This window comes from Anser brachyrhynchus (genome assembly GCF_964034855.1).
Source record: "Anser brachyrhynchus genome assembly, chromosome: 15".
NCBI classification, from domain to species: Eukaryota; Metazoa; Chordata; class Aves; order Anseriformes; family Anatidae; genus Anser; species Anser brachyrhynchus.
The window spans coordinates 5,693,416-5,717,066 of record NC_137733.1 but is presented as its reverse complement, the minus strand read 5'-3'; the positions used below and the strand labels follow the sequence as shown (position 1 = coordinate 5,717,066).

General features: G+C 53.0%; 1 protein-coding gene across 9 annotated transcripts; it reads left to right on the top strand.

The window, feature by feature from the left end:
• Positions 1-165: 165 nt before the first annotated feature.
• On the top strand, positions 166-23,528 carry CFAP70 (cilia and flagella associated protein 70). Of its 9 annotated transcripts, XM_080556317.1 has the most exons (28): positions 166-272; positions 633-776; positions 2,806-2,992; positions 3,357-3,455; positions 3,716-3,795; positions 4,825-5,001; positions 5,329-5,511; positions 5,997-6,088; positions 7,230-7,329; positions 8,283-8,417; positions 9,971-10,138; positions 10,372-10,455; positions 10,943-11,034; positions 13,679-13,739; positions 14,795-14,986; positions 15,625-15,756; positions 16,421-16,546; positions 17,078-17,211; positions 17,304-17,419; positions 17,578-17,760; positions 18,689-18,799; positions 19,534-19,622; positions 20,301-20,444; positions 21,162-21,323; positions 21,741-21,830; positions 22,840-22,941; positions 23,214-23,261; positions 23,407-23,528. In XM_080556317.1, exons 2-28 carry the CDS (start codon positions 651-653, stop codon positions 23,485-23,487), a joined length of 3,294 nt encoding a protein of 1,097 aa, XP_080412443.1. In that variant the 5' UTR covers positions 166-272; positions 633-650; the 3' UTR covers positions 23,488-23,528. The 9 variants fall into 9 exon arrangements, with proteins under 9 accessions (XP_080412443.1, XP_080412436.1, XP_080412440.1 ...); XM_080556310.1 differs by having other exon boundaries at positions 23,214-23,528; XM_080556311.1 differs by having other exon boundaries at positions 176-308; positions 23,214-23,528.
• The last annotated feature ends 123 nt before the right edge of the window (positions 23,529-23,651 follow it).

Sequence of the window (23,651 nt, the reverse complement as noted above, 5' to 3'; positions counted from 1 at the left end):
TGCCCACACCCAACATGGCGGCCACGACGGCTTCAAGGGCACGCGGTCCCCAGCACGTGACGCGGGGCTGAGCTCTCACCAAGGGTCGAGAGCTCGCGAGAGCGGGCGCGTCGCCGTGGTTACGAGAGGCGCGGCGCCGCGCTCCCCCTCCCACCCCCACCGGGGTCGCCAAGGCCACGGGTTCGAGTCCCGCCGCCGCCGCGCCCGGCGCCCGCTGGGGCTTTCCCCTCTCGGCACCCCCGAGCTTCCTCACGGCTCCCCGGGCCGCTGCGGTGAGGCTCTGGGGGCTCGGGGGGCTGCAGGGCCAGGTGCGAGGGTGCAGCGCTGGTCACGGCCCTCCTGGGCGCGTGGGGTTTGGGGCTGGGCTGGGGGCGCAGCGTGGGGGAGTTTCCTCTCAGAGCCAGGGAATTTTTGCTTCAGGTTCCTCCAAGTTCCTCCGAGCCCTTCGTGTGGGGCTCGCCCCGTGTGAGGCCGTGTGCTCGCTGTGGTGGTTTGACGTCCGAGCCCCCGCTGTCCGGGGAAGCTGCTCCCAGGGGAGGCGGAGGCCTCGTGTCACCGCTGGGTGTAATCGGAGGCTGCTGCAAAGCCGAGCCTGGCAGAAAGGAAGGCTATTTTCACGTTTCTCTCCTCAGTCTTTTTCCCGCAGAGCCATGGAGGCCCCCGAGGGGCTGTCAGCTGGAAAGGGATCCGGTTTGGTGCCTCAGGCTGTACCCAGCGAGTCCCAGCCACCGTCGGCAAATGCAGTGCAGATCACAGTGGTGAAGGCACAGGACCTGGTAAAGCGCTTCTGAAAACGTCTCTGCTGGTTTAATAACCGAGACTCGAGTGGTTCTTTGTGCTGCGATCCGATTCTGGACCAGACGTGAGGTGATAAGGCTGTAGGAAGCGATGCCACCCTGTGGCTTCGTCCCCTGCACCGAGGGCTCACTCGCACAGACCGGAGGCTTGTGGTTCACCTTGCTTTGGGAACGCACCTCCTCAGCAGCAGTCCAGGCGTGCTGTGGGGTGCTGTTGACTTGAAATGTCTCTGACTTCCCAGCCTGTCTGTAAATTACTGGGTTTTGTTTGTGTTTTAAGCAAAACACAGTGGAAAATGCATATCAGTGAGACAAAGAAGTCTAAGAAGACCTGTTCTAGCATATAAAGCCGGATTTTTGTCCCAACAACAGCGGTTTAAATTGTGTTGAAATCAATAGGGTGGCTCTAGGTTTGAAAAGGGAGTACCTCCAGCGTGCCTACCATACAAGAATGTGAACTAATTCAGATGAAAACATGACTAGTGTGCTTTCCATGTTCAGCGTGATACACCCAGCTGGCCTTAAAGTACTTGTGAGGATCTGGCATTTAGGAAGGAACGCGGAGGAGAATCTCAGCTACTGCTGCAAGCAGAAAAATGCAAATCCCTGCTTCAGCTCGAGCTGTAGACAAAAAGCAAACCAAAATCATCTGCCCATTTTTTTTTTTACTTTTTTTTCTTTTTTAATGTTGTAGTATTTGAGTACCTCTCACATTGATGGGTTCAGCAAACAGCACCTTAGGTGAGAATTAGGAGGTAAGAAGAGGGAAAACTGTGCTGAAAATAATAGACCAGTGGTTTGATTGCGTCTGGAATGTTGCTTGTGGTTCTGATTGCTATGTCTTAGAAAACGCTATGGCAAAAGGAGAGAGGCTAACAAAGGTGCAATAATGAGAACAACAATATGAGAATATTCCATCTATAAGAAGTGTGGAATCTGTTTAATTAGAGGAGATGTAGAGAAAGATGAGAGGAGTATAGGATAATTAATGGTACAGGGAAAGGTTAATTGGATTCTTCTGTTTAGTCTTTCACATAATATATACTCAAGGTGACAGTCAGGAGGACTGAAAATTAAAACCAAGTGAATGAAGTCTCTTTTTGTGGAAAAGCCACTATGGAACTAATTACCCCAGTGACATGGAGAGAGGGAGCTCAGGGCCAGGCCCAGGGAGGTCAGGCATCCCCGCGGCTCAGGACGAAAGAAAAGCTTGGTTGGGGTACGGCAGTCCTTGCGTGCAGGGCTGTGGCTGCTCCTCCCTGGCTGGAGAAGGAAACCGTGTTTCTCCTGTGCGGGGACTCTTCTGCAGCTGCCTGTCTCAGCAGTTCCTTGCACCACCAGGGAAGTGCCTGGTGCTGCCCGCTCGGACAGGGCTGCGATGAGCCGTGCTGTCGCTGTGCCTGTTCACCTGTTTGCAGCCCTTTGTGCAGATGCTTTGAAATTAAGCCTCCTCATCTCGGTGTAAAGCAAGTGACGTGAAGCTGGTGTAACGACAAACTCCAGAGCTCCCCAAAGAGCTCGCTGGAGCCCTGGCTTGATTGCAGGGCTTGCTGCTGCCATATGATAGACACAAGTGTCCTGTGAGCTTGTGAGCTCAGCCGTGCAGCTCAGGGACTACCTTCTTAGTACACGGCAAAAATCCCCTCTTTCCTGGAAGCCCTGTATCTATGGGATATTTTTGGATTTGCTTTAGACGTGCCTTTCATCCCCATTCTTGGGACGAAGCCTGGACTTCTCCACCCCCTGCCCCCACCCTCCCAGCAGCAGGTTTGAATGATCCCTGAGGCACCACAGCATGGTGGAGCAGGAAATTTCCCTCCTAAAGGCAGGTCTTGGCACAGCCAAGCTCTGTTCCTCTTCCCCGCTCTTGCAGCGGAGCAGCCAAAGATTCCCACCGGTGCGCTCTGTTCTGGGCGGGGAACCAAGCTGCCTCCCAGGGACAACTTTGGTCACGGGCCTGTTGCTGCAGAGCCAGCTGCTTCACCTGCTGTCTGTCTGTGTTTGGCAGAAAAGCATCAGAAGCGACACCTCTTTCACTTTGGTGCGTGTGGAGTACGACGGAGTGATCTTGGGAGACTCCTCCACCGTTCAGATCTTGCCAAACGGGACAGCAAACTATAATTTCACGACCAGCTTTGAATACAGCCCCGATGGGCCCAACTCCTTGGTCGACATCGCGCAGAAACCTGTGCTCTGTAAGTACCTGATGCTGCACCTCGCTCCTCGGAGGGGCGGAGGTGGGTGCTGTCAGCTGCTGCGCCCTGCCTTCTTGCTGCAGGAGTCACTCGGTCAAGAATAGCACTTAAGCAGCAGCAGTGGGGGGGGTCTCAGCACTTCTGTTCTCGTCTGTGCCAGCTGGCAGAATCCCCTTTCATATTGGCCTGGCTCTTTGGCTTCACTGTTCTTGTCAGCCTTGGGAGATGATATAGAAGCCTGTGCCGGAGCTGACACAGACCCTTTGCAGCCCCTGTTGGAGCTCACCGCTCTGGTCTGTTGATCTGAAAGTATCTGAGAAACTTTGCCAGCTCCTATCTTTTTTTTTTTTTTCTCTCTGCCTAGTGACAGTGATAGAAGCGTTGCAAAAGCAGAAGAAACAGAAGGAGGAGAAGGTCATGCCTCTTGGCCAGGCTGTGGTGGACCTTCTGCCTCTGCTGCAAGGTACAACATCGATTTTCTCATCCTCCATAAACATTTCTTGCTCCCCAGCACTTGTTGTTCTTTGCTCACGAACCCCTCTCTGTAAGTTACCTCCTTCTGACAAAAATGGGTTTCACGGAGTCTTTAGAAAGCTGGGTCTGTGGGGAGAGGGGGGTGACAGCAGCTGCTCGGCTTTAGAAGTTGTAGCGGCACAGCTTTGGGCTGTGACTTCTCTACAGAGGGTCTCAGTGGACGCCGTGCTCATTGCTGGTTCTTCTCAGGACAGTGTTCGTTTACGGTCTTGGCTCCTTTGTATGCCGTGCCTACCTCTCCATCAGAAAGCCTTCACCCGGAGGCCAAGGTATGTGGAATTTGGAACTGTTCCTTCGCTCGTTCGGCTCTCTGCTGCTTTTTAATGGGAAGGCGAGCATGACTCAGCTGCCCAGCTCATCGCAGGTATGTTACAGCCCTATATGTTAGAAGCTTGGAGGCCTTTCCAGTTTCCATTGACGTCTGTCCCAGGGTGCTTATGACAGGTGAGGTCGTGCTAGGAAATGCTAATACGTGCAGCTACCAAATTGCCCTGCAAAAAAAATATTTAAGATGGAAAGCACAGTGCTGAAAAATTGGGAAAAGGCGAAGGCAGGATTACTTGCCCAACTTTATTAGTCCTTTCTGTGGATAAGACGTCTCACAGTCCATTATTGTACAACCTCTGACTGCCTCTCCTGCAAGGTCTTCGTTCATTCAGCAGGTTGAAAAGTACCCAGTGAATAAAGCAGGAAATGAGGTATGAGACTGGGAAAGCGTGTCTAACTTTGCTTCTGATTCTCCACGCACTTAGCACTCTGAGTGAATTACGTGGATGGATATTGCATTTACTTTCCCGTATTTAAGTGACACAATAAACGAGGCATAATAAGAAAGGTGTGGGGCCACCTCTTAGGGAGGAAGGAAAATAAGTGCTGAACAGCTGGCTTTTCTCTGCCCCCCCATCCATCCAGGGTTGGGACAGGAAGCTGACGGCTGTACAGTGTGCGGAGATAGGGCAGAGTTGAAGCGTGGCCGTAGCTTTGACTTGTGCTGAATCACGAGGGCATTGTTTTCTGTCCCTGGTGTTCTCTCTCCATGGCCTTTTTTACGAGACGCTGACGATACGTACGCCGTGCCCCCCAGTAGGCTCGGATTTAAACACACAAATATCGTAACTCAGACATAGGAAAAACTGACCGTGAAATTCCTTCCCTGTGCTGATCTGTTTTCTTTTACATCTGAAGTGAGGAATAAGATAACATTATACGTTCTAGCCTTGGGTTTCTGCTCGCTTCTCCTTCAAGAGCAGAAAGTTATAACTGTCCGGTTATTGGCTCTATTTATCCTTGTCCCACAGCACGGCCTTGAAGTGACTGTGCGCACCGAGAAGCCCCTGCTTTCTGCAAGTCAGCTTTCAAATGGTAACTTGTTGAGCGTCACGCTGGAGGCAGCTTACTCGGTCCCTGACGCCTTCGTTCCCACTGGACCCCCGCAAAACTACGTGGCTTGCCTGCAAGTACCGGCAGCCGGGGAGGTGAGGATGGGTCCTGGCACAGTGAGCTGGGATTTGGCTGCTGCAGTGCAGGTCGTTGCCCTACGCTGTGGGACAAACGGCCGGGCCCGTGAGGTGCACAGCTCTGCTGCTCGAGGCACAGCAGGGTTTGTTGCGATTGCTCAGGGTCTCTGAGGTGTGATGTGCTTCTTTAACACAAATGAAGGGTTGCATGGCGAGATTGGGGTTGAAACTGGCAGTTTTCTTCCATGCCATGATTTGTTTTTTCTTCCTTCTAAGCCCAGCTCTGCTCAGCTGGCACTTGCTCACGCTGAAAACTGAAGTTCTTTCGTTCTCCTGTCTCTCTAGAAGGAGGTCCCTTTGCTCTTCAAGAATGGCATCCTGAAGCCTGGTGGTGAAAAAGAATCATTACCCCGGCCCAAAAAATGGTCCCTTGCTAACATCATGGCCCCTGGTGCTCTGAACATACCCAACTCCTTCATCTTTGGTGGTCCCTATGAGGATGAGGATGGAGAGCTCAACAAAACGGAGGTGAGGAAAGACTGGCAGTGTCATGGCTGGAGGAGACCCGTCAAGCCTCCCTGAAGGCGCTGAGAAAGACTTGCAGAGACTCGTGACGGGAAGAGGGGAGGACGGGTGGGTGGTGGGCTCCCTGCACGGTGTCCAGGCATGGAGATGGTTCTCCTGAGCCAGCGGGCATGCTAACTCGCTGCCGGCATGCTAACTCACCACAGAAGAGCTCCCTAGGGTGAACGTGGCACGCCTTGTCCTAACTCCTGAGCTGCTGGGCTGAGACTTTGCATTCTGTCTTTGTGAGCCAGGCTCTCAGTACCGATGGGCTCTGGTGCCTGCAGGGATGGCTGCTAATGCACTCTGCTAGGGTATCCTGTCTGTGGTGAGTGGGACACGTCTCTGACTCATTTTCTCTCCCAAGGAACATTTTAGGGGGGTGTCTGGGGGTGATGCAGGCTGTGAAGTTTGGTCTCCTGGCTCTGACCGTGTGCTGCTTCTCACAGGACAGGGAGTTTAGGATCCAGGCAGAAAGCATGAAGAGAATTGTGTGGGACACGGAAAGACGCTGTTACCTGGATCCTGCTGCAGTGCTTGTGTAAGGGATACGAGAGCTTCCCCTCCAACACTGAGCGGGGGGAGAAACCATCCTGGAATGCACTTAGTTGAGTGACCTGTCTCAGGCAATGAGCAGCAGTCTGTGGATTTTCATAGACCTCTTACGTGGCCATTCCATTGCCCTGCCTCACTTCTTGTGCTGTCTGCTGGCCGAAGGTGTTTGCGTTAGCAGGAGAGCAGCTTAACAGCCTTTAATTGCTGGCAGCAGCTTAGCTCTGTTACGGTGGGAGAAGATGAATTGGCTGTAGGTGCTGTCTTCGGCCTGCGAATGCTCACTTGTGCTGCCAGCAATTGGAGCTGGTTCCTGTTCCCTCCGCAGTGCAAACACTTACTGACCAGCTGCGTTCCCTCCCATGACCCCTTCAGGGCTGTCACCCAAAGGTTTGAGGGAAGGGGCAGCAGAGTTACGGTGAGCAGACGTGGGGTAGGGTGGCCCACGCAGCTCTCTTCTGAGCTGCTAATTGAGTTTTGTTGATTTTTTTTTCTTCTGATATATTAAAATCCTTTCACTCTGTGGGCACTCATTTTCTCTTTATTAGATAAACATTACCTTTAATGGCTCTAGGTATGCTCAGATTGGGGTACCTACCCCGATCCTCTTTGAATCCTGCAACGTTCTTGGCCTCAGCTGCATCGTGGCCATGAGTTTCACAGCCAACTTATTCCTCATGTGTGGAAATACTCCCTTCTATCTTTTTTTTTCCCCCGTACACTTTCATCAGCCTGCCTGCTGGTTTCACAGTTATCAGGCGTGTTGAATGGGAGCTCAGGGTCCGCTTTGAATTTATACCAACGTTAATCATGTTCCTTTTTATCCGCTTCATTTCTGAAGTAACCAGGGGAGAGAGGAGCACAGTGTGTTGCTCTCGCAATCGTTCTGTAGCTCCTAGTGCCATAAATGCTCACAGCAGTGGATGGAAAGGAAATCCACCAGGCCTACCCCAAAGTACGGGTGTTCCAGTGGCTCAGGAGTGCGTTCTGTGTCCCACGGAGTGGGGCAGAGCAAAGCCAGGGCAGGGGCCTTTGGGGCTGCTGGGACAGAAGGAAGGGCAGCGTGGCTAACCGGGGAGAGCTCTCCAGCTTGGGTTCTGCATCTTCTCAGTGCCTTCCTCTGCATTCAGCCTGCAGAAGCGCATTGCAGAGTGCCGGTACTGGCCCGTGGAGGTCTGCAGGATGCCTGCGGTCTCATCCAGCAAAGGCAAAAGTAGCAAAGCTGACAAGGTAAAAATGGAGGGGATGTGGGGTTATGGCTTGTGGAGCAGCACTGTGTTATTGAGCGTTTTCTTTCAATGCCTTTGTTACACCAAAACCAGCCTTGAACCAGCCAAAGCAAGTCAGAGAGCTAGAGGCTTTGTAAAGGGATTAATCAGCCTTATAGGACTATTAAATAAACAAAGGATAAGATTTCTTCCTTATAGCCTACAGATCTCTCACTGATGGTCTGTGGTAGCTTGGTGGGGAGGGGTCAGGGAGAGGTTACTTTCTGAGAAGTCATTCGTTGAGCTTATCTTCAGACAGTGTTTTTCTGAGCATCTTGAAGAAATTCATGCCTTCTTTCTCTGGGTGTAAATAAACTATGTTTTTGTGTCTGAACTGGGGTGGTTTAATGAAGAATGAGCTCCTTCGCTAATGGTCAGCTGCCAGGAACAGAAACACGTGAGAACTCCTTACGTGTTCCAGGGCAAAGTCGTATCAGTTGCTATAAATCTCATTCAGCCGTCAGTGGTGCCAGGGTTTTTCAGCTGTGACTGGGATAGTTCTCCCTTACCCTCACTGGTCTGCTGCTGGTCCAGGCTCTCAGACTCCTGCAGCTGCCTGATTTCTGTCAGACCTGACATCCTTACAGCTCTGGTAGGGTAGTTTGGATTTCGAACGAGATAGCTGGCAATTTTGCAGTTGTACCTTGAAGAGACTGCCCTAAGGAGTGGCACAGTTTGGGCATTAGAGAGAAAAGCTGCCCTGCAGGGATTGGAATAAAATTGATATTCTACATACTGAATGACTCCAGTGTTTTCCTCCAGGTTGTCTCGGCTGCGTGCCAGTGACAGAGAGGCGCTGGCTCATCAGGTGCATCAGTTTGCTGGGTGGCCTTTTTTAATGGGATCGGTGACCTTGTTTCCTTAAAGAGAATAACAGTCTGTTCAGTATCTCAGTGCCTCAATCTGTGTTTCCAGGGAGATGAGGACAGGCAGATTTTCTTCCACGGCGTGGCATATGTCAACATGGTGCCTTTGCTGTGCCCTGGCGTGAAGCGGATTCGAGGCGCTTTTCGTGTCTTTGCCTACCAGGACGGCGAGGTGCTCGAGAAGGTGAGAGCAGGCGAGGCAGCCAGGCTCCGCGCCACCTCTGCGGCCGTTCGTGCGGTGTGGGTGCAGGAGTACGGGCAGAGTGGTATTCAGGGGCCAGCTCTGAGGCTTCACTGCCCTTCTGGTGCTGGAGGAAAACGACACCAGCTTCTAGGTGCAGACTTCTCAAAGGCAGGTGATTTCTGGGTGTGCGTGAGCAGGTTTTGGGGGCTGGGGGAGGCTCAGAATCTCACTCCACTCCCTTCTCTGTCAGCAGCTGAGCAGGGAGAGCTGTGAGATCACTCCTCGCTCCCCACTCAGGAACACGGGCAAATGAACTGCGTTGCTGGGAAGAGCAAACAGTGGCTCTAAAAGGATAGCGTTACCCCAGGCAACAACCAAAAAAGCTGTCACTGGAGCTCTTTCAGCTGTAGCTCATGGAGGTTTATTTGTCTTCCATTTCTCCCCCCGCCTCGGTGCTAAAAGTGACAGTTACATCTCCATTTTCCCACAGCACTCCCCAAACAGACCCGAGCTTGTTTCAGGAGGACAGATGCACAGCCTGCTTTTACTGCCCACGTCCCCCTTCGTGCTGCTGCCCCGGCCACAGAGCTGGGTGAATTACAGCCCTTCTCCGTGCCTCCCCGCCACCGCTGGGTGCCAGCTACCAAAAAGCAGGCTGTTTGCTGGCCCCTGCCTCACTGCTGGGAATAATGGCCTCCTGGCTGCATGGTGCTGTTACTTGTCCTGTGGCATTTATCCATTATGAGTGAGGTGACACCCTCTGCTTTTCTCATTTTCTGGTTTTCCGGGTGCTTTGGGCCGCTCCTGGGCCTTGGTGTAAACAGCTAACCTGCGCAGCTATTCCACCTTCTCCCCTGCATCCTTCAGTTCTTGCCAGCCCAGCTCCTATATCCCTGGCAGCTGGGAGGGGAACTGCCCATCTCAGTGGTCAAGCAGCGGGTGAACAGGTAGTGTGAAAAATCTGCTCCTGGCGGGTCACCGTGTGTGTCAGGGAGGCTGCGCCACGTGGGCAGGTGAGCTGGGAGCTGGGTCAGGCCGGGGCAGGCAGGGGCACCAAAAAACAAGTGCAGAGCAGACCTGGGGAAGGTAGCCAGGTGCATCTGACACTCCACATCACCAGGTCACTCCCTAGCTGTGAGGCAGGTCCAGCGTCACGCCAGGCCAGTGGGTCAGGATCAGGGCAGTTTGGGGCTGGGCTCCAGCATTTTTACCGTGTAGCTCGGGCAAGAACCAAAGGCCAGTGCCCCAGTGAAACCGAAGTTCTTGAGAGAAGGCAGGGAGGCCCTAGTGAGGCTTTCTCAGGCAGATCTTTCCTTAGCGGTCTGACCAGAGGCTATGCAGCTGTACAGATCAGAGCTGGCCTTGAGCACAGGCAGCTAACTGCCTAGGAGGAGAGAGTGAGGTTGCAGAGCTTCTTAATGCGTTTAGGGCCCTGACAGCGTGTTTTGTGATGTGAGAGGTTAAGCAAAAAGGATGGGGAAGCCTAATTTGTCCTTTGATTCTCTCTTGTCACTTCCTTTCTTTTTTTTTTTCTCCTTTCCCCTGCTCTCCAGACTAAAAAACAGCAGAGCATTTTGCGGGATCTCAGGCCGCAGTTCAGTCTGACTAAAGAAAGACCATGCACCCCAGGAATCAGCTCTCCTCTTTCCAGAGCTGTTCCCAGTAAGGCCCAGAGAGAAGAAAAGGAGAAGAGCACCAGAGAAAAGGAATTCAACAGAAGGGTAGGGTCTGTAGAGGCACTTTGCAACGCGGTTGGACCATTTCTACGTCAGAGGCAGTTGGAAACAGGGACTGATGCTTTGTTGCTCTAGCCAACTGAGATACTCGTCACCTTGAAATTTTAGTACATGCTGCCTGAACAAATGTACAATGCGGTCACATCCTGAATTTGTGAAGGTGTGAAGATGTGAAGTTTGAATCTGAAACGAGATGTCTTTTTTTTATTCTTCAACAGACGTCCTATGCACCAAAAATCCAGTTGTCAGATGCTGCTCTAGAAGGTGAAAATACCGAAAAATCTCTCAGCCTTGATGGACAGGTAATTTTGTATCTCCAAAGAGAAGAAAACTGCTAGACCGTCACTGCATCAGTGTTTCGTACCTTTCACATAATCAAATTATTCAAGAGTGAGTTGGAGATGAGGGATGTCTTACGCAGATGCTGTCCTGGAGTTCTTCCAGTGACATCCTGTTGGAGGACAGTCTAGCATTGGGCTAGAAGGCCATAAATAATCAGGCATTATTTAGAAGGGTATCTTCCTTTTTTGTCTTCCTCTTCCAAACATCTAGAATGCATATTTATTGTCCAAGCAAATTGATTAGCTTTTTTTTTTTTTTTTTTCCTGGACTGACTGCTTGAGCATAATTTTGTTAGTGTAAATCACTTTGAGCATGGGTTATGAAACAAATTATACGTCTTCAGTTTAAAGATTTGCTGAAGATCTGTAGCTATATGCTCAGTCTTTCATCTTGCCAGTAGTGGTTCTAGATAGCGTGACATTGAGAGAGTAATGGTTATGTTCACAGCAATATGCTGAAGCAGGAACGTTCCTGGTGGTGGAGATAAAGCTGGACAAGGCCTTGGTACCAAAACGATTGCGAGAGGAGCTCACCAAAAGGTGTGTAAAGACATGCTATAACTCTGGGGCTGACAACTCAATTCTCCTGCAGGATAGAAACAGGACTGGATAGCAAGCCTACCCTTCAGTGTGCTCCGTGAGCACCATCTGAGTGTCTGATCCAAAGCCCACTGAAATCAGCAGGAGGGCTGGGCCAGACTGCTTCAGAGGTGGCACTGGGTGGGTTTGGAAAACATTTGTGTACATCTGAGCTGGCATCTCCCTGCCAGTCACCTCAGAAAGAGAGACACCAGAGCAGCATGACCAAATCTGTATTCTGTCCAGGCTTGGTTTCCTATTCATCCCCTTGTGTTTGCCTCTTGCATGCGATGTCTGCTGCTCGGTCAGGGCTGGCCACCAGTGGGCTGCACTCGGTAGTGCTGCTGTAACTCTCGGATGGCATTCTGTTGTTTTTCTGAAGTTTTGTCACAACTTTCTACCCATTCCTGGGCTCTTCCATTAGTTTTCACATCATTCTGCTGTAGAGCTGCCCTCTCATCTCTGAGGCTTCGAGTCTTTCGCTGTCTGTTTGATTTAAGACAGTTGCTTCCTGTCCGCAGAGTGGTAGTCCTGCTGTGTTAGAGTCTAGGGAAGGCCTAGTATGTATAATTTATTGGATAAAAAGAAAATACAGCAAATGAATAAACCATAACATGCACAGGCAGCGTGTCTCTTTCAAACAGAAATGTGAGTAGAAACCACACAGCAGCAGTCCTTCTTTGAACAGGAAGCATGTGCATTGTCTTGTGTTCTGCCTGCTGTCTTCGAGGAAAAACAGGTTTGGGGAAAGTGAGCCCCCCTTGCAACAGACCTTGTCCTGACCTTTTTGGTTTGCTTCCTACTCTACTGCAACGTGCATGAGTTCAGTGTAATTACTCTTCACTCACCTGCCACGTGCATCTGTGGATGTGAAGCCTGGAAAATCAGCACTTCCGAATAGTGGAGGGGGCCCTGTCCTGAGGGGCTCGAGCTGATGACACGTGCATGTGTCCTGGCAGATGGGATCAGCAATGCTTTTTTTTTTTTTTTTTCCTGGAAGGCTGTTTGAATACATAGCTCGTTAGCAAACTGCAGCTCTCTTTCTTGGGCTGCGTCCAAAATTTTCCATCAGCCTCCGCTTCTGCTCGCTTGCTTTGCCTGGGTGGTTGTTGTGCTTGGTTTTCTCCTTCTCATCTTAAAGTGAAACAGTTTGGTTCTCCTTTGTGCCCCTAGCAGAGGTACCGCATCAGTGGTGGGAGCTCTTCTCAAGGTGGGGCTGTGAGCGTGGGTTTCCCGAGGAGTGTGAGGGCACCGGTCACTAGGCAGCACAGCAGAGGACTTGTTGCTGCTCACGGCCACAGCGCTTTCCACAGACCCGACAACTCCTCTGGCGCCTACGGCAGCCCCACGCGGAGTCAGATGATTGTATTTGTGTCCTGTGGGGGTACGTCCTGCGTGGGCTAAGGGACCGGCAGGAATGGCAGCAAGGAGAGCAGGACGGCAGCTTTCTGAAGGGGCATTTTGGAGCTGTGCTGCGCAGCCTCCCTTGACCTCACAGGAAAAGCAGCTGATGGTGGGTGGCAGGTCCCACGGGGACACGAGCAGAGGCCGCGGCATCACCGTTCCCGTGGGCGAGGCGGGAGGGGAGCTGAGTCCCCTGCTCAGCGCTGAAACCTTTCAGGTCTCTGAATATACAGAAGTTTTGCATGGGAGAAGTGGCCGGAGGTCAGGGCCTGGCGAAGTCAGCCGCTCAGAAGCTCTGCGAGCAGGCAGAACGGTTGTAGGAGCGGTTTTGCTTTGGTGCGGGGGAAGCAGTGTGCTTTGCTAGTTGGGCAGGGGCCAAAACAGGGATGTGACACTGCTTGGTGGGCTGGATCGCCTTCTAAGGACTGAAGGTGTTTTAGTGCCAGCAAACAGGAAATCTTGATAAAATCCCAAAGAACTTAGGCTGTTTTGACACTAAGGCTTTCAGTAAAATCTTAATATTACTGTAGTCCTAAGGCCTTTTAATCAATATTTGGAAGGTCGTTGCAACCCTAGTAGTGACACAGACAGGCGTGACACGGTGTCTAGGAGTCGATGCATGGCCAAAGAACAAGGTGCTGCAGCTGCACTGTGGGATGTCAGGAGCTGATGGATGGGGTGGCCCAGGGTTTACAGTGATAACATTCTTCAGAGCTTTCCTTCTTTCTTACAGGTGTTCTGGCAGACCCAGGAGGCTGTGAGTTAAAGGAATAACAACTTGATAAGACGGTCTACTTCTGTCGGAGAGTGGTTTTGATTGCTAGCAATAACAAATGCTAACCTTACCTGCTGGGCTGAATTTTTACAGGAGTTTTTGTGTAATGGGTCAGTGAAGCCTGGTGAAAATAACTAAATAAATCTTATCTAATCCCCATGGAGTGTAATCATCAGCAGGGAGCGAGGCAGTAGCTAGTTCTCCCAAACGTTATGACAAGCTGCAAGCATTGAATGAAGGTGCACTGGTCTTTACAGTTCATTCTTGGTCAGAGCCTTCACAGTTTCTCCCGTGTTGGTCCCTGCAAGGTATCTCAAGGACACGATGACAGGCTGGAGCCCTCGCACTGCAGGCTGCCTGCACCTGAGACAATTGAGCGTCGCTGGCAGGATGTCAGGCCGATCTCTTCTGTCCTCTCATTGACAGGGTCAAGGAGATGATTCCCCCTCGCCCTCTGCTGCCTCCCCGGACTGAAGGAGCCAAGAAGGTATGTGCAAGAGCCTGTGGCCTTGCCACCACTTTGCCGCTTCTTTCTGCCCTTGTCCCTCTCACATAAGGGATTTTAATTTTCAGTCTGAGCTCTGCAGCAACTTATAGATGAGATTTGCAGAGGAAACACACAGAAAACTTCTGGATGTGTTATCTTTGTAGCATTATGCCTTGGGAAATCACTCCTGGGCTGTGTTACTCTCATTGGCAGCCCATAAAAAGGGGCAAGATCTGGAAAAGGCAGAGAAGAGAGCAGCAGTGTGGGAGTGTTTGGGAGTGAACTGGGTGCTGGGGAGGTACCAGAACTGTATGTTTATGGGCAGTTTCGTGTCCCAGACTAGCCCACATGCTTCTTCAGACCCAGACAAACATGAACAGAACCAGCCTCAACCAGGTCACCCCACAAAAAAAAAATTGTGAGGACTTTTGCATGTGCAACATCCTGGCCCCAGGAAACAATCTGAGACCACTGGCTGGTCTTCGGTAGGTACAGAACAGCCGCTGAAGGAGATTGTCCTCAGATGGCCCCTGGCTGATGGGAAATTCAAAGCAACAGTGGGGGACGAAGCAGTACTTCAATAACTGACCCCAGTGTGGCTGCAGAATTGATTTGTGCTGGACTGTCTGGAGTGCACAAAGTGATACATTTTGATTATTGCAGCACATGGAGGCTTTTGCCACCGGGATTACAGGCTCTGCTGAAGATGGCTTGCCCATGGCTTTAAGGGGCGCCCAGCAAATGAGATATAGTTTACTTGCAGCTAATTGTAGTGCTATAGAAAAGGCAATGATGACTGAAACACTGGGTTCTGATTGAAAAATAAAGCAGGAGTGATAACAAATTATGAAGGAGCACTTCTGTATTTCACAGTATTTCCATAGCAATGTTCCAGGTATGGACAGGAAAAGATGTGTGACAGGCTACTTGAGACTTGAGTCAGGTGGAGTTTGGGGGGGGAGCTCTGGCAAATAAAACTCATTTCAAGGTTGATGGCTTAAGTGACTTTTGTAGTTTGGTTATTTATTTATTTCCTGATACTTCTTATATCCTAGGCTGTGGAAGATTATCACAACCATGTCACGAGCATTGCTGTTGCCATCCTAAGTGAATACCACGACCTATTTGGGAAGCAGCTGCCTGACCAAGGAGCGATAGACCATCAAACTCTGGAGGAACAGAAGCGTGTACTCAACTTTGAGCTCAATAGCTCTGGGAAATATTTTGCTTTTAAGGAACAGCTAAAGGCAAAGAGTCCATTGTGTTGTTTTACTTCCCTACTTGTTTTGTCCAGGCAGTTTCTCAGTGAGGAACTGCTGCTCCATGGTGGTACCTTAGTGTGTTACTCTGTGTTGCTCCAGAATCCCTTCCTGCCACCCAGGCTGTTGCAGAGGGCATGGGGAGGGCCAGGTTTTTCCTTTAACGGGGCAGGCAGCAGGCTGCTTTGGTCACACACCAGGAGAACCTTTCCTGTCAACAGGGGAAGACTCCAAACCCGATCACACCTATTTGCCCTGTGTTTGTATCGCATGGGAGGCAAAGCTGACTGTTCTTGCACTCTCACAGCCTTCCCCAGGGAGAAGGGGCTTCTCCACGTGTCCCTCAAAGGGGCATCTGTGTGTCAGGGAAGGTGAGGGCTGGGAGGTGGGAAAGGAATTTGTCACTGCTTACTTTTTCTTTTCCTTTTATCAGTGCTGGGCTGGATTTATTCCTTAGAACTAAGCTAAAGCTTCAGGCAGTTGGAGTTGGACTCACTGGTCCTTGTAGGGCCCTTCCAACTCAGGATATTCTATGAGTCCATGAAAATGTGTGTTCTGGCTGTGTTGTTGTGATTGTGGAGCTTGTGGGGGAATCTGTCTTGCCCAAGTATCGCATGTCTCCACAGTATGCTGTAGTGAAGATCGTGAGGGAGAAATACCTGAAGACCACGGCGTTTGAGACCCAGGAGCAGTTCCAGGCGTTTCTCAGTGAGCTGTACGTGTACCTGGTGGATCAGATGCACGTTGCCCTGAACCAGGTAGGGAGAAACCCTGGCATGTGTCCGGTGAGCTGGGATGGTCGGCCTGGGATACAGCGTCACTGGGGATCTGGGTTAGAAGCTGCTTCTAGTGAAGGCAGGGGCACTTTTGCCTTCAAGACAGCTGCAGGCTTCTGCTTCTGTTTGCTGCAGTTATCACACGTGGGCCCCAAGCCACACACACAGACGGGATCCATTCCATCTGGATCCCATCGCTGCAAAATCCAGCTGGTGGGATGCGAGGGACCACCAGCAGCTGCTGCTGCAGCCGGCTCCTGGGGAGGGTGGCAGCGCCTGTGCCATCTGCCCCCCAGCTGGGCAGAGCACAGACCTTCAGCTTGAGCTGGGGTCACCAGTGACACCACAAAGGAAGCTGGAAGTGGTCTTGATCTGGGGGATGCTTTTACTTGCCACAGCCGCCAGTAACAGATATTGCCCCTTCCCTTTCTGGTAGAGGTACCTGGGAAGGATGTGGGCCCACAGGATTGCAGGGCTGTGTCCCACCCCAGAAAGAGGCTGGGGCAGCTTGCCTTTCCAACCCACCCAGCCCTAGCCGTGCCAAGGTGTGCTCTGCCCGGTGCTGGACTGGGGGCTGCTGCTGAATGAGGAGCACACGAACCGTTCTTACCCTCCCCAGGCCTAACTCTGTCTCACTGCTTACCAGCTGCTGCACGAGGAAGCTGCTTCTCCTGTCCCTCTAACCCGCGTGACTGCCGAGCAGCTCTGGCTCTTTGCTCACGAAGCTGAAGTCAACAAGGACTACAAGCTGGCAGCTCTCTACCACCAGCAGGTGAAGGAGCCCCTGTTCCCTCCTGTCTCTGTCCCGCGTGTCCGGGCTGGCAGCCAGCACACCATCGCTGCAGCTGACAGCTCAGCCAGCCTCGTCTGTTGTGTGCGAAGCAGGGAGGTGAACGTGAGCAGGGTACTTGCGCTGAATGTGTGAGAGATTTTCTAGGGAGATGCTGCTCTCTGGAGGATGTGAGGCAGAGGCTGGCCAGGTCGCTGAGGACTTGAGCCTCGAGGCCAGGGGAAATGGGGTGAGCTGGTCCAAAAGGCACGCTGGGTCAGCATGGGGGACCTCTATCAGAGGGCTGAGAGGTCAGCTGAAGCTGGAGGGCACCGATAGGTGAAGGAGGCTTAGAGGAAGCCCGGCATGATCCCAGTTAAGGGAAACCCTAGCATGTGATAAACAAGGGCTTGATTGTTGCTAAACTCTGCCAGAGGAAAGCCGTGGCTGTTGCAGAGTTGTCTCCCCGGTGCGCTGTGTGTGCTGGGCACGATGGCAGGAGCCCTTACTCCCACAACGATCTCTTGTGCCCAGAGGATAGCTCAGGACAAGCACAACACCCAGTACTGGCTGGACTACGGGGCGTTCTGCCTCCTGCTCGAGGACACCACCAAAGCCCAGGAGTGCTTCCGGGAGGCTCTTTCTCTGGATCCACGCCACGTGCGCAGGTGCTGCGTGCTCCTGGAGGGTGGGGAGGTGAGGGGAGTCCCCCACGCCACCGATGGGGGCCTGCAAGGCTCACCTGTCTGCCTGCCCCCAGCTTGCTGCTCTGTGGGATCGTGGCAGTCGTGCTGCAGCACTACGAAGAGGCAGAGATTTTCTTTGAGGATGCCTGCTGCTTGGAGCCATCCAGCGTCGTAGCCTGGACGCTTTCAGGTACAAAAGGAAGCCAGCCTGTGTGCTCAGGGCATTCCTGTAGAGACGAATGTTGCTTCTCACCCTGCTGCTCTTCCCCACTGCTCTAATTTGAGGGCTAAGGGGAGGATTTTGCTAAGGGCTAGATTTCTTCTCATGCTGCTCTTTGTCTCCCGTAGGTTTGTTCTATGAGCTGCAGAATAATAATATTCAGGCAGAAATGGCCTTCCGCGAGGCTAAGAAGCAACTCCAAGCACAGCTCGCCAAGGAGAGGAGCATCTCTGAGGGAAAAGGAGGGAAAAAGCAAATTGCTGCTGCGTATGTGAGGTCTACCAGTCCAGGCCCAGAACAGCTTTTGCCAGGTAATTCCTAGCAAAGCCAGGAGGTGCCCTCGTGCTAGCAAGGAGGAGACTTGAAGCTGTATGCGAGATGGTGAACAGTGAGACCAAAGAGGAGAAACGCGAAGGGTAAAGGAAGCAGAAGCGGGCTGTGAGCTTGAACAGGCTGACCACGAACTATGCCAGAGAGAGAAAGTGCCCTGCTTCAAATGCTGGAGCTGAAATGCAGGTAGCACGGCCCGTGCTTTGTCTCACCCAGAGCCTAGGAGAGGGACCAGCCTTCGCATTTATTTTTCTGGCCCAGCCCAGTGCTGCTGATATACGGATGTGTGGGCAGTGGCCTGGGCAACTGGAGGAAGCGAGCGTACCTCGTGAGGCTTTGGAGGGGTAGGGCTGCTACCGTGACAGCGGTACTACTGAGCGGGGTCATCCAGGTTCAGCTCTCATGAAAGCTGTTGCTGTGACGTCCCAACACCGCTTGGAAAGCACTGTCTGACCAACTCAAAGGGCAAAACAGCTGCTTAGTGGCAACTCTGAGCTGAAGGCCTCCTTTGAAGCCTCTGCGAATCCGGCCTCACCCCGAGCCAAGTCCTAAGTATTTGGCTGGGCTGCAGAAAATGTCAGGTGGCTTTATTTTTAACACTATCCCCGCTCCGTGCAAAATGCTTCAAGCAGGCCTACAGGGTCATATGCCTTTTTTCACCCTCTGCAATTACGAAGGAAAGGATATTGCTTCATTTATACCTATTTCTAGCATTATATGGTAATCTTGTACTCAAGACTCCAGAGCCACGTATTACCTTGTGCAAGCTATTTTCATCCCAGTTAGAGAAATCTGGTAGTTCTTGTATATTTTCTCTCTTCCCCTGTTTCAGTGGAGTTCTGCTCCAAAGTGGCCAGATAAAGGCAAAGCCTGCATGGACCTAATGCTTGTTGGGGGGTTTCATTCCAGAGGGGCCTCCAGCTGGCTCAGCCAGCAGGCTGCCAGAGGCGGCGGAGGAACCTGCCCTGGCCTGCCCAGCACCTGAGGAAGAGGCTCTGGCATCGGAGGCAGCCCCAGAAGGTCAGGGAGTGGGGTCTGGGGTGAGGGGGAGAGCCTAGGGCTGGGAGGTGGCCTCGTGTGATCAGCAGGGAGGGAAGTAACTTGGGGGCACTGAGCCGTGGCCGTCCTGATGCCAAGGCAAGACATTGAGTCTCGTTCTCTCTCCCTAGCTGGGGAATCTTCAGCAGAGGGGGTTCATCCTGATTTTTCTTTTTTTTCGGAGAGCACATCTCAGGATGGACAACTGGTGGGTGAATGCAGCTCTCTCCACGTGTGGCTGCACTCAGCTGCCTTCACCGGCTGCTCTGATGTCTCCCTCCTGAGATGCCAGCTCTTAAACTGTCCCTGTGGATCTCCTCTGTGTCGTGATCTGCCTCCTCTATAGCTCCGCTCTCCTATGGGTGCCAAAGAGATGGCAGCGCTGGGGTCTTTGGGCTCCACGGGATTGTTCTGGGGAGGCAGGGGTCTTAGTGCAGTTAACAAGTCTGAGTTATAAATCTCTGTTTTCTTACTCTGAGTTTGGCATGGAAAACTAGTGGGTCAAGAATATAGTTTCTTTTCACGTATCTTACAAAAATCTTAAGCCCTTCAGAAAGAAATGTTGTGCTAATCTCTGCTCCAGCCTCCCTTGCCATCTCCTGGGTTTTACACTGTGTTGCTGGGATCCCACTGTCTCCGTTAAGGTCTCAGCCCTTGCTCTTATTTCAGAAATGAAAAGCCCAGTTTGGGACTGATGAAGGCCCATTTTCTTGCAGGGCCGCCCCCCATTTCGGGACTTAGCCAGCCTTCCAGCACTATCTTCATGAAGGCAGTGGAATTCCTGATGAAATTCAATGCCATCCAGGTCAGCTCAGCACGGAGTGGAGGAGGAGGAAGGGAGGTGTGATAATTACCAAACTGCTGGTGGCGAGCTCCAGCAAGGACCTCTCTTGGGCTTAGAGAGCAAACCGAGGCTACCCCAGATGCCAAGAGAACAAAGCCACTGCCCAGAAATGCAAAACTAAGGCCGGGCAGAGTGTTAAGACCAAAATGCTGCTTGAGGACAAAGTCACTTCAGGCAGGCAAAGCTCTCGGAGTGTCTCAGCTCGGCACTGCTGGCTGTGGAGGGAACAATGTGCTCTTGTACGTTCAGAGATGAGATGCATTCTTGCGATGCTTCCAGTGCACCAGTACTCCTTTCTTCTTTCAGACATTTGCATGTCAGAGCAATTTGTTTCACCTGTGGGATGTTCCTTTCCCCCACAGAAATCTCTGTGAGATTTCTCTGACTGCCACATTACGCTGTCTGCCTTAATTTTACGTGGCAGAAAGAGCTGCTTAAAGCAAAACAGACCTAGAAGTAATGGGAGGTAAATTTTCAAGCGAGGGGGGGGAGAAAATCTCCTGTCTGTTTCCTGTTCATGGAACTCAAATGGGCGCGAGGCAGTCCTCCTGAAGTGTGTTTGCAGGGCAGGAGCAGCGGCCTGGGGATGCCCGTGGTGTGCCTGCTCTCCTAACGGTGCCGGGTGCTGTTCCTCTGCAGTTTGTTCACATGGCGCTTGCCCACGAGCTGCTGGCAGGCCCCTCTTGCGCCTACTACCTGGCGCTGGCCCGGACTTACTTGCTGAAGGAAGAGTTCTCCAAATGCGAAGAATGTCTCTGCGAGGCCGCTAGGATCGACTTCATGGTAATCCTCTGTGTTCACACGTGCAGGATGCTGCCCCAAAGGGGGAGACCGGCCAAACGCTGCAGCAGACGCTGCCTGCGTTGTGTGTTTGAACCTAGAGGCCGTGCTTCATTTCCACTTGAGCAATTCTAATGTAAGTCTGCAGCAGTTCCTGCTGGGGAGGGCAATCATAGGGGATTAACCACGCCAGGCTGTGGCTGCAGCACTGCCCTCCTCCTTACCCAGCTTATTATTTGCTGTCCATCGTCTTCTGCACAGACAGGCAGCATTTCTGTCCGAACAGTGCTCTCTCTGCATTGTCTGCCTTTCCTTTCCCTTTGAACACGAATATCCTGATCCCTTCTCCCTGTGTTGGTGAGTCAGCTTCTGTTTCATGGGAAACAAGGTTGCTATTCAGAAGAAGGCGGCTTTTGAGAGTCAGGTTGAATGGAAGGCACAGAGGGCTGTAAAGCTGACATCTCCGAATGCTGCTTGTGTATTCAGTACCTGGGGGAGCCTTGCTCAGGCCAGGATACCGTGCAGGGAAGGCTGGAGGGGGCTTTCATTGCAGGCAGCCTGCTGAATTGATTTTTATTCTGTGCGTAAAATCTGTTCTGCTGCAATCAAATACCTGTCGCCTCTTCCTGTCTGCTGATTACAGGGGTTCCTGGCCCTCCTCCAGGTATCTCTCTCTCCCGTCTCCCAGCTGTGCCTCACTCTTTGGCTTTGTGTGCACAGAATCCAGATGTCTGGGCTCTGAAAGGGCACCTGTGCTACCTGAAGAGAGACTCGGCGGGGGCGAAGGAGTGCTACGAGCGAACCATCAGTTTTGTGGTGGATGCTGCAGATATGCACTTTGTCTACCTGCGCCTGGGCTCCGTCTACCTGGAAGAGAAAGAGGTGAGGAGGCAGCAGGAGTGGAAGAAGGGAATTTGCAACAAAGTGAACAGCATTCGATTCCAGATCCCAGGTATAAAACCCAATTATCTGCAGCTATAGCTAAATGCCACAGCCCAGCAAAGCCTTCACAGAGCTGCTTACTCCTTTGTGCCAGGCTCCTAGTCTCGGGGTGCTACCGAGATATTCTCATCCTCAGATCAATGAGGGTGGCTCTTACGCCACTGCATTAGCTCCTGCCAGCGTAGAGCCACCAGCTTTGGGGGCAGCGATCAAGCCCTCAGCCCCTCCGGCAGCAGTGGGGACGGTGGGTGTCTGAGCCCCAGCGGAGATGGGGCACTCGGCAGCTTCCTGAGGAGAGGGACCGCTGTGGAGGGACGCTTTTAACGCAGAGCAATGTGATAACCTCTCTCCTGGCAGTACGGCAAGGCGAAGCAGACCTACCTGCAAGCCTGCAAGAACTCCGCGTCCTGTCTCACCTGGCTGGGAGTGGGAATCGCCTGCTACAGGGTAAGTGCAGTTACGTGTGAGATCCCAACCTCATGTCACCTGTGCTGTAGCTGGGTTTGTGGCATGGTATGCAGAGCTTGCTTTTACTTGATGCCCTTTATTAAAGAAAAGCTTAACTGTCTGTCACACCAATGCTCCTGAAGGCCGTCCTGTCACAGTCCCAGGGTGACACCCCAGGCTGGTCATAGGGGAGGCGGAGAATAAGGCAGTTACCCTCAGCAGCAGCCTCCTTCCCTGCCTCGTCCTGCCGCCAGGCCTGCCAGGGCCTCCCTCCCCAGATGTGATGGTGGGCGTGTGATCTGGGCCTGGGCTCTGCTCTGAGTGCCTGCCTGCGCATGACCTGCGTGTCACCACAAAAGAACTGAGCAGAATGTCAGCGCAGAGGAATCTCGGTGCTTTCCCTGCCCAGAGGAATCCAGCGCCTCTGAAGGGCTGCCAAGGACACCCAGACAGAGCCACCAGCAGCGCGGCGTCTCCCAAAGGCGCGCCTCGAGAGGCTCCTCCAAAGGAGTTTGGCTGAGGGAAACAAACAGGGAGGAACTCAAACTTCTGTTTCCCCTTTGGCCAAACGTACACCTCCCGAGAGGCTGCAGACTCCAAAAGGCAGGGAGGTGAGTGTGGCCTGGGAGCTGCGAGCAGCCCGCAGAGCAAGGAGACCCCGCGGCAGCCCCCCCCTGCCTCCAGGGAGCTGCTGAGCAGCCAGCTTCTGTGGGAAGGGGGACCAGGACCAGAGCCATGGCAGCAGCACCCCAGCAGGTCACCAGAGCTCCTGGTGGAGCGGGACCACTTGGTTCCTGGGGCTGGAGGTGTTAGTACCTGTCTGGTTTTCTCTGCCCTGAGTCCTGTCCTTGCGGCCCCGTCAGGGGAAGCACCCAGCAGCTCAGCGCCCGCTGTTCTGCTGGTTGCTTTCGTTGTAGGGATTTTAACAGGCACCTGCTCCAAAGAACTGGGAAGCCGTTTCTGCCTGCCGTTTGCCTTTTTTCACGCCTCTCCCTCTCTCTCTCTCAAGCTGGAGGAGATGGGGGAAGCAGAGGACGCTCTCTCTGAAGCCAATGCCCTGAACAACAGCAATGCCGAGGTGTGGGCGTATCTGGCCCTCATCTGCCTGCACGTGAGTGCCCAGCCAGCCGCTAGACCCCAAACCGGTGCAGGGGGGAGGCTTCATCTGGAAAACATCTTGTAGATCCCAGGGGGAAAAAAGCTTAGGGAAGATCACTGCGGATGGCAAGAGCAGCACCCAGCCTTGCTGCTTGTCCTCTCCCGCTGAGCGCGTGCCCCGGGGCAGCGTGCTTCTTGCTGAGCACCCTTCCGGGGCAGGGCAGCGCTCGCTGCTTACCTGTGCCCCCCGTAACCCCCCCATAACCCACGGTTGTGTTTTTCCAGGGAGGGCGGCAGCTGGAGGCAGAGCAGTGCTACAAGTACGCCGTCAAGGTGGGTATGGGGGGGAGTAGGGGCTGGCTCCGGGCAGGGCACCGAGCACCGAGCTGTGCCCTCCCTGCCTGCCAGCGCCCCGCTTACCCAAAAGCGCCCTTTCTGAGCCCAAAACCCCGCTGGGGTGCCGCCCTCCTTCCCGCAGCTCGGCCTGCGGCCCACGGCCCTGCTGCAGGAGCTCCGCGCCGCCCAGCAGCGCTTCGGCTTCGGCAACCCGGCCTTCTGAGCGCCCCCCGCCCCCCGGTCCATAAATAAATACAGCCCCGTGCGCCCGCCGTGCCGCCCGCTCCCTGCTGCGCCCGGGGGGGGGGCGTGGTCGTGGGGAGGGGGCGTGGCTAATGGGGGCGTGGTCATTCGAAGGGGCGTGGCCACATGGGCGTTGTCGTCGGG